General features: G+C 45.3%; 1 protein-coding gene across 1 annotated transcript in view; it reads right to left on the reverse strand.

Annotated features, from left to right (window-relative positions):
* Nucleotides 1-228: 228 nt before the first annotated feature.
* Nucleotides 229-16,071, reverse strand: part of LOC142798508 (uncharacterized) — a 154,574-nt gene continuing 138,731 nt past the window's right edge. The window contains exon 4 of the mRNA XM_075887384.1: nucleotides 229-825. Coding sequence (XP_075743499.1) covers nucleotides 733-825 — 93 coding nt within the window. The 3' untranslated portion in view covers nucleotides 229-732. The remainder of the gene's footprint in view (nucleotides 826-16,071) is intronic.

Consider the following 16,071-nt stretch of genomic DNA (forward strand, 5'->3'; position numbering starts at 1 on the left):
GAATACTACACCTTGGCCTGATCTCGCAGTCAATATGCTGCGGGTGGCTATGGTTCACATTGCTTTGCATCCGTTATGCCAAGTGGGGGCGGCATAAAAGGAGAGTTACGACAACCTGGATAGCCAGTGTCCTCCGCACTAAATATCATCACCAAGGCACTCGAAGAACACGAGGAGAAAGACTTCTCCTTGGGATGAGCGTTCACTCTATATGCTGCAGGTGGCAATGTTACACATTATTTTGCATTTGTTACGCCAAGCGGTCACAGCACTCGACAGTTACGAAAGCCTGGGCCCCTAATGTGCCTCGCACATAGAAGCGTCTTGATGGCAAGTTATGCACTCCTTCGCTTTATAGGAGATGCTTTGTTTGTAAAGAGCAGTTGTCTGTTCCTGTTAGCTCTCTGCACGGCTTCATTTGCATATGAAGTGGGCGATCAGCATTTTAGTCGTTACAGTGAATATCAGCTTAAGCTGCGTGAATGCTTTGAGACCTGCACTTAATTTCAAATACTTTGCTGTCTATAAATTATTTTGATCTTCCAGACCCAACTCAATTGAATGAGGGGTGGTATCTATATAGTCGGCATCAATCCAGCTCGGAACAAAACTGGTGCTTGAACTCTCTAAAGTGAAGAGGATTCACGCACAATTTCTTCCATGGGCCACCAATTATAATGAACGCTTTGTAGAAGCTTAACTGTGGTAGTGTTTAAAGTATTGAAGCTTGACTTACTTCTTTGATGGATCAGTCACACTGAATTCAACGAACAGTGTAGAGCCGGGAGGATGTTTGAATTTGGAAATGCCTTCGTAGCTCGTTCCCTGTCGAGACAGATCGAAATAGGACGCCGTTGAACTACATTGTTAGAAACCGACAGAAGAATGTTGTGTACTATGAAGTCAGACAACGAGGCCGTGTGCTATGCTGAAATGACACCTTAGGATGCCATACACATACTCTGTTATATTTGACTTTATGCGAAGTATTTTGCATTCTAAGTGGTAATGTGGGATGATGTTAGCAAGTTCTTTACGCAATGCCAGAAAGAGAAACGACGACATGAATTTTTTCAAGGTTGCTTTCGCTATGTTTGCTTGCCGATGATTAGCTCATAGTATTTATGACAGCAGCATGTTATTGCGTGGTTTCACGTACCACGCCCATTGCATGCGACTTTTATCAGTTATATTTCATGTTTCATTATTTATCACGTAGGATCAGTTCAAAAGATTACACTCAGCTCACTTATTGTGACTTGATATGAAAGTGTCGTGTTCGTGTAATTACGTACCGTACCGTCAATATAGAAACCAAAAAAATTGTATTTTTTTCTAAAAAAGAGTTTCTATCTTGCTTTCGCTTTGTGTGTAGTTGCATACAGCTATAGCGATGCACACAAAAACTTTCGTGACGCTGGTGAAACCTTGTAAGATGCATTGCTTTATGGGGAGAGTCTGTGACACAAGAATATTCATTCACGTACGCTTCAAAATTTTTTTTTGCTTACGGAATCACAATGAGCTACGTGGGCATTATCAAACCTGACGGAACTGACAATGTTATTCCAAAGAAACGTTAACCGCACCCCATCTTAAGTTGTTCTCGTGCAATTTTACAAGCAAAAAATAATTTCGGGGAGTGGCGCAGCCGTCTGCTATTGCTCCCAAGATGTCTCGCCAGCTCACGTCAGTGTTAAGTATAAAATTGAGCCATTGCTATTGAAAAGTTGTTTTACACCCTCTATTCGCAGCTCTACAAAGCGGACCGTGTGCTTGAAACAACGATAAAAAACAAAAATGGCTGCGCCTAGCAGGTTCAACGCTGCACTTTAGCTTAGTGCTGATTGTGGCTTCGCGTAGGGTTTCTTCACCAAAGGCGAAAGGTACGTGGCTGCGGATCGCCTCATTCTCATCGGCATAAAGCATTTTACTTGTCATAGAGTGGATATGATGTGGCTCTCCCTGCGCACACCTAAAAGCTCTTCGGCTAACAGCATCAAATTTACTTCAAGTCGAAGAACCTGTCTAGTAAACCCGAGGTTGAAGAAGGCAAGTGCTCATGTGCAGTGGGCCTGTCGAAAAGATGCTAGCCTTTTTCCCCGCCTTGCTACACAGCTGCAGGCAAGGCCCTAAAAGTTTCTGAGGTAACTATGCTGCGGATCGGGCTACCAATCGCATGTACCCCACTGAGTTCTGTTGCATCACCAAAAGCTAATTACGAATGCCATTCCTTTGATTACAGAACAGAGCCATGTCTGGGCCAGTGTATCTATAGAAAAGGCAGAAATTAACTTCGATTTTAATAGCGGGTGGTCCTTTCTTTTCGTTCGCCAACATGTTACGACGTTTCTGTGTTTTGTGCTTCAAAGTGCTCGCTTGTTAGTGTTGGCAGAGCTTGGTATTCAAAGCAGATATACGCACGCGCATTACACACGCTACGAATGCAAGGACATGATATTGCCTCGGGGTCGCAACGTGGGTGAAGGGGACATACTGTATACGTCAATGATGAAAGTGCTTATTGGACTGAAAGTTTGGATGGTAAATCGAAAGTCAGATCATAGTGATACACACTGTCGCTGATGGAGAACACAGCGCCGGCCGTCCATCAACTCACAAGTGGTGAGAGAGAGAGAATTAACTTTAATAAAGGTCCTGAAGGGGGCTGGGCACCCCTTACGTGGGCCAGCCCGGTGGCTCCGCCCATGTGGGGGCTGGGAGTCGGAGCTCGCCAGCCACCTTTTGGGCCTTCTGGACGGCCTGGTGTTGAAGGGCCCTGTCGAGGCTCCTGAGGTGGTTGAACCAGTCGTCCTCGGTGGCAGGGGACCCGAAGCTAGCGTTTAGCACGGGACACTGCCACAGCATGTGACTTAAATCGCACCTTGAATTTTGGCATTTGGGGCATTCTGGCCTTATATAAGGTAGGTATTTGCTGCAGATATAGGGGCTGGGGTAACTGTGCGTTTGCAGCAGTCGAAGCGTTAATTGTTGTGCTTTATTTAGTGCTGAGTGAGATGAGGGGAATTCCTTTCCAAATAACTTATAGTGCGAGCAAATTTCATGATATGATAGGAGTGGCTCCCGGTGCATGTTGGTGTCCCCGGCCAGCACGCCGGACCGCGACCCCCCGCGGCACGTAAGATCACGCGTGAGGTTATGGGCCAGCTCATTACCGTTGGGGACCCCTGGTTGAACGTTGATCCCTTCATGACCAGGGAACCAGTGGATATGCTTGTCTACAGTTATCTGAACAGATGCTAGAACTCTTAATGCCGCCTGGCAAAGTGTACCGCGGAGGTATGCCAGTGCAGCGGGTTTAGAGTCGGTAACTATTGTGTCGCGCTGAGGGAGTGCTAGAGCAAGGGCAATGGCCACTTGTTCAGCCTCGCAGGCTTTCTGTGTTTTTACGGTGAGAGCATTAAGGGCTTTTCCGTCTGGGGCGACCACTACAGCTGCAAAGTAGGGTTTGTCCACGTATTTAGCGGCGTCTACGAAAACCACGTCTGTGGCGTGTAGGTTGGCCGCTTTTAGTAAGGATTGAGCTCGTGCCCTTCTTCAAGCCTGATTGTGCACCAGGTGCATGTTCCTGGGGAAGGGTAGCACTGTGATTTTAGCGTGAAGGTGTTGCGGTAATGGTTCTAGTTCGTTGACTTGAGTTGGTATGGGAAGACCTACATGGGAGAGAAGTTCCTGACCCGCAGCTGTCGAAGACAGGCGCATGAGTTGGGACATTCTTGGTGTTTCCATGATTTCTTGGAACGTGTTATGTACCCCAAGGGATAGCAGGCGCTGCGTGCTTGTGGACATGGGTAGACCAAGTACTCGTTTTGTGCATTTTCGGATGAGGTTGTCTACTTTAGTTTGATCGCCTTCGCTCCACGGGTGAGCGCAGGCAACGTCGTGAACGTGGCACATTAAGAACGCATGAAAGATGCGTAGTAAGCTTTCTTCTGTGAGTCCTGCGTGTCTATTAGCGACGCGTCGGGTGAGGTGCATGACTGCCTCAGCTTTTTTGGTGAGATGTGTGATAGTTAGGTCGTTTTTGCCATTCTCCTGTAAGATAACGCCCAGAATTCGAACCGACGACACTATCGGGATAACCGAGCCATCCATTGTGGAGAGGTGTATGATAGGTTCGGCTTTGGTGCGGCCGTACTGTGGTGGCAGAAGCAGCAACTCGGACTTCGATGCCGATAGTGTGAGACCCGTGGGCTTTAAAAATGGTTGTACTGCAGTGACTGCTTCCTGAAGGCTCGCGTCGATTTGTCCATCGCTCCCTCCAGTGCGCCAAATAGTGATATCGTCGGCGTAAAGCGTGTTCTACGCCTTCGATGTGTCTCAGCTTTTGCGAAAGTTGCCTGAAGGCTAAATTGAAAAGAAACGGTGAGAGCACCGACACTTGCGGGGTGCCGCGCGGGCCTAGGTTGTAGGTGTGTGACTTGAGATCCCCAACTTTAAGTGTGGCCGTTCTGGCTCTTAGGAAAGAGCGGACGTATTCGTAGAAGCGGCGGCCTAAGCCTGCTTCTTGAATCTCGTGTAGTATATGAGCGTGGCTTATGGTATCAAACGCTTTCTCTAAGCCAAGAGCTAGGATTGCTCTGAGGTCTTTGCTCCTTACTCTAAGTAACGTCTCCTGCAGCATGAGAAGTACGTCGTGCGTGGCCATAGCCGGCCTGAACCCTACTTGATTGAATGGGAAGAGGTGTTTTCGCTCTGAATATTTTGTGACTCGACGGAGAATGACGTGCTCCATGACCTTACCCACACAGGATGTGAGGGAGATGGGTCGTAGAGAGTCGAGTTCCATGGGTTTGTTCGGCTTGGGAATGAGTATGATGGTCGCGGCCCTCCATTATGGCGGGACGCTCCCTTGCTCCCAAACCTCATTCATGTGGGTGGCTAGTGATTCAATGTCATGGTCAGCCAGGTTGTGGAGTAGCTTGTTGGTGACACCGTCAGGACCCGTGGCTGACTTAGTATTGAGCTCTGCTATTACCGCGCGTATTTCAGCGCTAGTTATAGCCTGCTCAAATGGGTCGTCTGTGGCCCCCGCATAAGGTGGATAGTCTTCATGTGAGGTAGGTTCTGTGCATAGATACCGGGCTGCTGTAGCATCTAAAATCTGCGCGTCGGTAAGTTGCTGTCCTCGCGCTTTGTGTAACAGTCTATCTACAGTTAGTCGTTGCTCTGACTTGGTGGGCTTGTCGCCGAGCAGATGCCTGAGAAGGTCCCATTTTAGACCCTTTCTCATGCGTGCGTCAAGCGAATTACACACCTCACTCCCCTGATTGCGTGCTAGTGTGTGACTGTACTCCTCGATTTGTCAGTTGAGCAATGCAATTCTTTTTCGTAGCCTACGGTTGAGTTTATGCATTCTCCATCTTTCTTGAAGACCTTTGTGAGCCTCCAGGAGATGTGCGAGGTAGCTGTCCATGTGGTCTATGTTGCGTGTTGTAGAAATATTTTTGGTAGCTTGTTTTACGTCCCACTGTAGTCACGCAAAGAGTTCAGAGAGTGAAGAGTAATGGTTGGTGTCGTGTTTGCGTATTTGCCTAAAGAAGTTCCAGTCTACTACTTTAGAGTCTCTGGGCTCGAGGCTACCTATATTGACTGTTGTGCTACAGATAAAGGGATCGCTACCGAGGTTAGCTTGCAGATTAACCCATGTGGGATTCGAAACGTTGCGTACTAGGGTCAGGTCAGGGGATGAGTCCCTTGACACTAAGTTACCTATGTGGGGGGGGGGTAGAGAGGTTGTTAACTAAATGAGATTGTGTTGAGTGATGTGTGTTTGCAAGTGGCGTCCTTTCTGTGTTGTGCGGTTGTAACCCCATTCTACATGGGGGGCGTTGAAGTCCCCCGCGATGATGAGGGGATGGTTGCCTGCTATCTGCGTCGCTTTAGTTAGTAGTGTGGTGAATGTTTTTGTGCTGTGTGAAGGTGAGCTGTACACGTTAAGGATAAATATCGATTGCTTAATGTGAGCGTTGGGGATGATCTCTATCATCTGATGCTCTATTTTGAGGTCTGGGCGTACTGCATATGTCATGTAAGCATAAGGCTTAGACACAGGCGGCTATTCCTCGAGCTTTGTTCCAACAGATGGCCTCGACTCTGTATCCGTGAAGAGCGAATCGGTCAATACGCGTTTCCTGCAGGAGAATGACGGCCGGTCTTTGGGTCATAGAGGCAATGAATTGTTGTAACGTTTCTCTCCGCGTACGGAGGGTACTTGCGTTCCATTGCCAAATTGTGAATGATTGTGACGACGCCATTTTAAGGTCTAGGTATTAGCCCAGCGCGCTTACTGCGTGCTAGGTCCTCCTCCAACATCTTAGTCCTCGCGTCCATTCGTGCTGGCCATGCAGCCAACTCGATAAGTTGTTTCTGCATGCTCTCTAGTTTAGCGTTGAAAGCGCGATACTCGGCCGTGGTCTCGGCGCGGTACTGCTCTAGTATCGCGTATATATTGGCTGTAAACCGGTCAAATTCGGATTGCTCTTCGGCCTGGAGCGTCGGACCTGCCCGTTTCTTAGCGCCGCGTATCGAGACGGGGCCGCTGATAATGCTACCGTCGCGCGAGATAGATCTATCTATCTATCTATCTATCTATCTATCTATCTATCTATCTATCTATCTATCTATCTATCTATCTATCTATCTATCTATCTATCTATCTATCTATCTATCTATCTATCTATCTATCTATCTATCTATCTATCTATCTATCTATCTATCTATCTATCTATCTATCTATCTATCTATCTATCTATCTATCTATCTATCTATCTATCTATCTATCTATCTATCAAGCCGCCTACGACGTTTAGCTCTCCAGGCCGTTTCGATAACTATATCGATACTAAACGTGGTATGATATAACATCAATGTATCAAGAACGTATATGACTAGTCATAACATGAAAATCATGACATGTATGTCATGTATGTCATGATTTACATTTCATCGTCCTGAAGCTCCTGCGGCAGTTTCGTTCACATGGCGTGTTCCAAACTAGTATGGTATGGCATGATTGCATGGCGAACACAAGAAATTGACCGTAACATAAAAATCATGACATGCGCTTCATGCAACACCATGACTACATGCCATGCTCAAGATGCGCTCACGGCTGTTATGCTAGTGTCGCATATACCAAATTTGGTATTACAGTACGTGAATTAATGACGAAGGTATGTGACTGGTGCAAACGTGATAATCATGAGATGCGTGTAATGTAACAACATGACTACATGCGATGCTCATGATGCGCTGTCAGCCGTTTCGCTGGCTTCACTTATACGAAATTCCGTATGACGGGAGTTGAACGAATGACGAAAGTATGATACTGCTGCAAACATGATAATCATGTGATGCGTGTGAATACATGCTACGGTCTCCTCGCCGCCGTTTCGCTAGCTTTACATATACCAAATTTGATGTTACGTGACGTCAATGGATTACAAAATATATGACTGGTGCTAACATGACAATCCTGACACGCATGTCATGTAAGAACATGACAACATACCACGCTCATAGCGTGTTCGAGGAAGTTTACGTTGCTCCACATATACTAAGTTTGGTATCCCTTGACGTGAATAGATCACGAAGGTAAACGACATATTCAAACATGATAATCATGACAAGGAAGTCTTTAACGGCATCATTTACCTCCACCTCATAACGTTGTGCTGACGTTAAAGTGACATATATATATTTGTTTTTCGTGCTTCGCATACCATCGACTCCCACTGTACGTGGGATCTGCCAATTTTCTTCTAAATGCGAATGCATTCCTTAGTCGGGCTATGTCAGGCGGCCGTTGGGATCCGTCTACCGCCCTCTTTTATAGCAACACTCGCGGACCCGTGTGTCCGTAGCAACTGGAGCCCCCCCCCCCCCCTCACGTCATACTTCGGCGTCGGCAGCTGCCAGCAACAGCTGTGGGCGCACGCGCTTGTCCTCAACCCTAGCAACCAGAGCCCCCCTCCCCCCCGCCTTCTTGACTTGAACGTGACCTGACGCCGCCTCAGTCAAGTGCGTTTGAAACACGTTTGTAGCGTTTGTGCAGCCAGCGTTTGTGTAGCGTTTGTGTTGGTAAGACGCTAACATTATGGCCGTCAGTTACAATGACAACACTAACAGGTGCTGTTGAATAGTTAAATAAATGGTTACGGTACAAATACTTGTCTCGTCATTAATTTACCCTACTAAAATCACTACGCTGTGTACTCTCAGTGCAAAAAAATTCATTCGCATTTCCTCACAATTCCTTTCGGTGTGGCGGGGACACTTTTTTTCCTGGCTCACGCGTGTCACATGGCAAAAATGAGAGCACATTCACGGAGTGAATGATGGACAGTGGGGCGAAGCATCCGTCCATTCATTCGTTCTTGCTTCTGTCCATCTATGAGCTGCCCGCAACACAGTGATCTGTGTTTAGGAGGATTAAATAGAAGTTTATCCAATCGAATCCGTCCATCCATGCGTGCGTCTGTGTGGCTGCCCGTGTGTCCATCCGCCCGTCCGTGCGTGCGTCTGATCGTGTGTCCACACGGTCATCTGTGCGTCCGTCCCTGCTTTCGTCTATGCATCCGCTCCTGCGTCCGTCCAAGCGTCCATTCGTCCGTACAGCCATTCGTGCGTTCGTCCGTGCATCTGTCTGTGTGTCCGTTCGTCCACCTAGTCAACACTTTAAGTACCACCATCGCGCATCTTTTCATCATATATTCGTCATATAGAAGCACCGCCATCAGCGGACATTCCAAGGACTGGACGAGAGGAGGGACACACACACTTTCAGACGGCTTGCGCTTCGTATCTACATCTCACCTTTAACCACCTCGAATTCACGGTATATTCTAGTTCACTGTATTCATGGCACTGCGGCCCAACGCTCGCTAAACCTTTCTAAAACCTAGGAGGTAACACCCAGCGAGTATAACGTAGCAACTCTTTCTTGTCTTCTGTGGGTTGTTGAAAAATAAAAAAAAATTGCAGCATGCGCGTTAACTAAAAGCCGAATACTCCTGTCTCTCATTCCCCTTTAGCAGCCATTGGAATGTACACTGAGAGCTATTTTTTATTGTTCAACAACGCACAGAAGAAATTTCTCACCAACAACACCTTGGAGGTCAAAATTTTATACTTGTTACACACAACTACAACGACTACGAGGGACGAACAGGTGCCGCTATATGGAGCGTTACCCCTAAACAAAAAAAAATATTGAGTGTACAGGTGCTTCTCAACGCGTGCAACGTGTTAGCATATGTCCTGCCATAGTGGGCCCTGTCAGGGTCGTGTCCGGGGGCGGCCGTTATATGACGGGCGCTTAGTTGGCATTTGGAATTCCCTTTGGCTGTAACTTGTTTGCGTACTTATTGATCGCGTAAGAGAACATGTACGACACTGTTAGCTGAGTGTCAGACTTGTATATCCTGTCTATTTACACACAAAAGCGACAAAAGAACTGGCGTGCGCGTGCGAAGAATGATTATGCGAGCAGTGGAATGTAGAATGCAACTCTCTCTGCGCTTGGTTTCGCCATCGGGTTACACTCAAGCAGACCATGTAACAACGAGACGCACTTGTTGAGCGAAATTTATGCAGTTCTGTGCAGTGTTTCGGGCCACTATATCTGTGCGCAGCGTAGCGCGATTGAGGGTCAGCTATAAATATATTCACATTAAAAATTTAGTAACGCGGCCAAATTAGTAAACCTCACCGGTTCGATAAGCGTCGGTGCGTTTTCTAATTGACATTGCGAATTTATGGGAGCCAATTATGAAATGTCGTCTTTGAAAAGCTGTTGCCAAATTTCCAGTGCCGTCATGATAAAAAAAACTGGATATTGTAAGAAGAAGACTTGTCAACAATTTCACTCTCATAAACTCCAGGCTACATGAGCTCTAAAGTTTAGTCATATTCCATAGAACTCACTTTATGTTACGCACAGCAATTATGCTTGCGTTACCCTTGTCTGCTGAGCTTCAAAGATTTCCATAAGCCACATCAAGCAGCCATGTTCCCTGTTCATGCCACCCAATGGTATACGAGAATCTGCCAAATGTGCGACAGTCAAGTGGGAAATATTAGTCGCCCTGTTCTAATAAGTGGTACTTTCTCAGCCATGGACTCTTAGATTATCATTCACTTTAATGGCACAATCTCATCATTTGTCAATGTTATTGGTCTTTTCGCGCTGCGGCATTTCTTGGCTTGAATGTGAACGTTACATGTTATGTTATTAATTATTTGGTTTTTATGAAGTGTAACGTAGTTTAGCGACAGCTGATCTTTAAACTCTTGTGGCACTGCTTCACCGCAGTATAGGTTCATATAAGCTGTTCATCAAGAAATTGGCTCGACGTAGTTACACGAAGTGATGAAAAAACCGCAACGCTAAACCCTGCGTCGCGTGGAACTAAAGTGCTATAAGTCATTATTCTATCTTTGTTGTTCAAATAGCTTTGTGAGATCTTGTCTAAAGGAATTACCAAAAGCGTCCAAAAGAAGTTCTGCAATGGGCTTTAAGCGAATCGTGAGGTATTGGGTAAGTAAAGTGCTGTCTATAATTAAATGCGTTAAATGCTGCTAAGCCAAATTTTGCTGTCTTTGTTACAGACTTTCTGGTAAAATAAAGTAGCAAACTGGGCTAGTTAGAACGTACTCTTCACGGCGCGAGCACAGAAAAATAAAAGTTACACAAGAAAGTTCTCCACACAAGCACTGTCTAACAACTGAAAGTTTAATGGAAGAAACGTGTCATATACACACATTCAGGAAGGCATGAAAAGTACTAATAACCCCAACCAAGCATATAATCACGTATGCTATAGATACAAAATATGAGCATCTCCGAGAGCTGAAATAAAACTTTCAGTTGTTCCGCAGCGCTTGTATGACGCACTTTCTTGTGTTCGGATGCTTTTTTTTTGGTGCTCATTGTGCTAATTTTTTGTGACAACACCGGCTAATGTACCGTGATGCCCCGCCATGATTTCTCTTGGCTATTGTTCTCGCCTGCTTACCAGAAGGTCACGGGGTCGAGTGCCTATCAAGACCACTGCATCTCAATCAAGGCGAAACGCTATTGACTCATAAAAATTAGGCACACGCAAAGAAACCTCAGGACATAGAAATTTTTTAGCCATTCATTATGGCATTGCTCATAGCCATGCCATGGTTTCGGGACGTAAAACCAAAGAAATTGCACCGAACCCTTTGTTCCAGTGTCAGCTTTATCGCACGTCCCACATTGCAGGACTCGATCCACGTTAATTTTTTGGGAGTGTGAGACCGACAGCAAACGTGTACCCGAAGTGTCCCGATGAATGCTATCACAACAATGTGTGTGCTAACGCGTCCTGACCTGTCCTGTTGTTTACCGCATTATTGTGCTGAGATTTTCTATAAACCTACCAGTCCAGCGGAAGGAAAATTGTTCCCTTCTTCTGCGCTGAAATGTATCGATAGGACGGTGTCATTTTGTGCCTTAAGTATCCATTCCCATTGAGTAGGCAGTGAAAAGCAAAATGAGGGTATATTACAGATTCGTGAGGCAGTGATGCAATCACATTGCGCTTATAGCGTGGCCATGTTTGTCCAAACAGATGTTCAAAAATGTCCACTCATTTCAACAAACACTATCATGGCAAGTGGGGGAAGCCCTGGATACCATAATGATGAGTAACTCTACGTTGTCCAAGCGGTTATCACATGCAATGTGAATTAAGGGACGTAAACTGGCATAAACTGACACAAAGGGTCGCGACAAAGCTTGATTCTAAAGTCCACAGTGCTTACGTTGGAGTTGCCGACTAGTGTAAAGGGTTTGCACTTCTAGGTGATTTATATAGTTATGCCGAAGTTATGAATGATATTTTATGACATTCTGCCACTATTAAAACACAAGAGACATGAACATAACGAAATGGGCAGAGCTTCCAACTGATTCGACATAGGTGACACTTCGAAATCAGTTGGAAGTTCCGCCATTGCGTCGTTCCCGTGTCGCTTGTTTGTGTGTGTTTTTCAATAGCGGCAGAGTCTCATGGAGTAGACAATACCAAGTAGGCCAACAAAAATTTATTTCGAAAAATTGTTGGTATTAGCGGATTGCCTCTTTTTGTGTCTCACATTCACGCATCTTCTCGTGACGCGCATCGCAGACGTGGAAAAACACGCCTCCGTCACAAGGTTGTTTGCCTCTGAACCACGGTGCAAATTTGCAAGCAGGAGAACACAGGTTGGTAGAACTTACGCTCAATTTCTAGCATGTTCGCCTTGAAACCCGGCTTATCGTTGACATATGTCTGTAAGAAAGAAACTAAGTTTTATATTGTACCAGAGGTTTCCATGTATCAGTAGATATGGTAAAACGGTAGCATAACAATGAATACATTACAGAGATATATGTGCTCATACCGAAAGGGGTGCGCTTACTGTCTTATCAGCCTAGCGGTCTGTTCTGAGCGTTCCTTTCTATTTTTTTAGGGGAAATTTGAATACATCAAGAGTAGCAGTGCACGTTCGAAGCAATACAGATTGTAGCCAAAATATTTTCTTGTTTATAGAAAAGATATATCAAGGAGATACGAACTATTAGCAACACGCAAAAGTGATGCAATCAACTGGGGCAAATGGCAAGACTTAAAACGCTCGCTACGCACTTGCTTACCATGGTATCGGTGCCAGCTGTAAAATTGAATTTTTACTATATCGACCCACTCCAGTTGCCTAGTGGCTATAGGTCACTAGGCTTCTGTCCCGTAGGTCTCGACATTGAATCTCGGCTGAGGCGGCTACATTTTCAGTGACAGCAAAAATGCTTAAGGCCCGTGTGCTTAGATTTAGGGGCACGTTAAAAAACCCCCGGTGGTCGAAATTTCCCGAGCTTTCCACTACGGCGCCTCTCATATACATGTCCTGGTTTTAGTTACGTTGAACCCTAAAAATTGAAATATTAAAATATTATAGGTATATAAAATTTTGTTATACTTTTCTCATCTATAAATAATGCATTTGCCAAAAGTTGCCGTGACCTTCAACTTTTTCATACAAACCAGGGCTACAGTAGACACAACGGCCGGACTGTGACAATGATGGCTGCAGCAACTTTTACATGCAGTTTAACGTTAAGAAATAGGATATTCCTGGTGGTTACCTGCCTTGTGCTTTCTTGTCCACGTACCAATGGGAAATCTGTTGGTAAATGTTGTTTGGCAGGAAGGCTGTTGTCATTATCGGGAGATGTCAAAAACAATACCGGGTCTATACAATAGGAAAAGACTAGCTAACTTCTTAAAACACGTAAAGTAATCTTGAGTAAACTTTCGCAGATAAAGGAAAAACACGCCTGTTATAAAGCAAGCTTCGTTGAAATAAATATCAGTCTATCAACAGTGGAAGAAAATTTGAACGAAATTGGAGGTGTGAAAAAATGACGAGTGGACATAGAGTAGTCCTAATTAAAGAGACAGAAATATAAATTGGCTCGGCCAAAAAGTTGATCAGCAATGAAAAAACTTCAGGTGAAATAACCTAATGATAGGATGTATTATAGTAGAGTGACATTAAACGAATGACATTTTGATGAAAGTTGAATGACGATGTGTTTAGCGGCCTTCTTTATTCAATTAACCAATCGTAGATCAGTTACAGATGACAGTGCAGATACGTAAACCGTATACTTCACAAAAAGGCAAATAAATGTCTGATCAGGTGTCGTAACTCGTCCCAATCAATAATGTGCGCAAGGGGTAGTGATACGCACGTGTGAAAACAATATTAAAAATGTAGCCACATTTGCGCAATTTCAATAACAGACTATAAAAACACTATTAGAAGAACATTTATACTTTGAGAACTCTCTGTAAAAAATAGTTGATAGTAATCGTATAATATAATATTATTTTGTGAACCACACAAAAAAGAAAAGTTTAGGTTCATACTGAAACCTAAAATCAGGTCACTTGAAGTAAAACATCACCTAGATAAAAAAACTGGAGGTAGAGACTGTCCCATATTTCGCAGGTTAGCTGACGTCTGAGAAAGAACTGTTATTGTGAGTAATTCTTACTTGCCTAAGGAAACGAACATTAAAGTAAGCGAGGGTTATTCCAAGATGCTGAGTAAAATACGAAAACGTCTGTGCATCTTCGTAAAATTGATTGATTAATATGTGGGTTTTAACGTCCCCAAACAGCCGTATAATTATGAGAGACGCCGTAGTGGAGGGCTCCAAAATTTTTCAACCACCAGGGGTTCTTTAATGTGCACCCAAATCTCAGCACACCGCGGCCTAGAGCAATTTTGCCTCCGTTGCAGCCGCCGCAGCCGCGCTTGTATCCCGTGATCTGCGGGTCAGCAGCCGAGTACCTTAGGCACTAGACCACCGCAGCGGGGCCATCTTCGTAGAAGGAACGGCCAATAGGAACAAAGGTCAAGCTCCACTACACGACGAAATGACATCAATAATGGAGACCTTTAGCTTTTACACGCACTTCTTTACGTAACCGTGTTTCCGGACGGAATCTGCGCATGAACGGGTCTTTACGGAACGTAGAACTTTACGTCAGGTAAACTACCCGTCAGTTCACCTTTACGTTGGCGGCCCTATCTCACAAATTCATGTTTTTTTCCTAGAGAGCCATGATATCAGCGTTACGGAGACTCGAGCTGTCGAGTCAAAATAAGCCAAATTGCGAGCGCCAATAGCGATTACAATGTTTCAGCCGAATTACCGAAGCTAGAGTTGCCAAGAACATCGAAGCCGTTAACGCGTGAGCCCCGACAAGTTGAATAGGTGGCGCCATCTAGCGGGGCCGAATGAACCAGGAAAATCCAAGCCCAGCTGTTATGGAGGCGCGCACTCGGTTTCTTTACGGCCTGCGCACGAGGGACTGTTTCTACCTATCGCCATCCTTTCACGGAGGCGCTCCATGCCAACTCGCCGCCAGCCGTTGCGGAGGCTCGCGCCAACAAGAAATGCTTGGTTTACTGCGTGCTGTCACACTTCCTGGTGGTACCAATGCAATGTAAACATAGTATGAAGCATATATTACAACTGTGGTCTTGAGAAAGCATCGATGCGATCATAGTAAAGCATTTTCTTTGTTTTCTGTAAGTTATTGAAACGAACAAAATGATGTGTATTTCATTTTACGAAGTGTACATTCATGTGTCGAGCTTAGAAGGCGCAGCCACATAATCCGTCCCGGACAAATCAAAGGAATGAGAGAAAATTTATTCTTTTAGGGGCGAAGCTCGTTATAACGGCCTCCGTTCGTCCCTCGTAGCCATTGTAGTGTGTAACAAATATAACATTTAGACCTCCAAGGTGGTGCAGGTGAGAGATTTCTTCTGCGCGTTGTTGAACAATAAAAAATAATGCTCAATGTACATGCCAATCGCTGCTAATGGGGAATGAGAGACATGAGCATTCGGCTTTTAGTTAACGCGCATGCTGCGATCCCCATTAGCAGCCATTGACATGTACATTGAGCATTATCTGACAAGAAAGAGTTGCTACGTTATACTCGCTGGGTGTAACCTCCTTAGATTTAGAAAGGTTTAGCGAGCGTTGAGGCGCAGTGCCACGAATACAATGAACTAGTATGTACAACGAACTCGAGGTGGTTAAAGGTGGGAAGTAGACCCGAAGCGCAAGCCATAAGAAAGTGTGCGTGTGCCACCTCTCATTTAGTCCTTGAAATGTCCACTTGATTGTGGTGCTTCTATATGGAGAATATATGATGCGAGATGGTGGTACTTGGAGTGTTGAATAGATGGACGAACGGACACACAGACAGATGCATGGATGGACGCATGAACGGACACAGGGGCGGATGCATGGATGGACGCAGGAACGGACGCACGAGCAGACGCACGCACGGACGGGTGGATGGACTCATGGATGGTCACATAGACGGACGGATGGACGGGCGGAAGCAAGAACGAATGGACGTACGAATGCTTCGCCCCAATCTTATCATTCACCCCGTGGATATGCTGCCAATTTTTTTTAGAAATGATCGCTGAATTGCGTCTAAGCACTGGCTG

The sequence above is a fragment of the Rhipicephalus microplus genome, chromosome 1 (assembly GCF_043290135.1).
Source record: "Rhipicephalus microplus isolate Deutch F79 chromosome 1, USDA_Rmic, whole genome shotgun sequence".
In the NCBI taxonomy this organism is placed as follows: domain Eukaryota; kingdom Metazoa; phylum Arthropoda; class Arachnida; order Ixodida; family Ixodidae; genus Rhipicephalus; species Rhipicephalus microplus.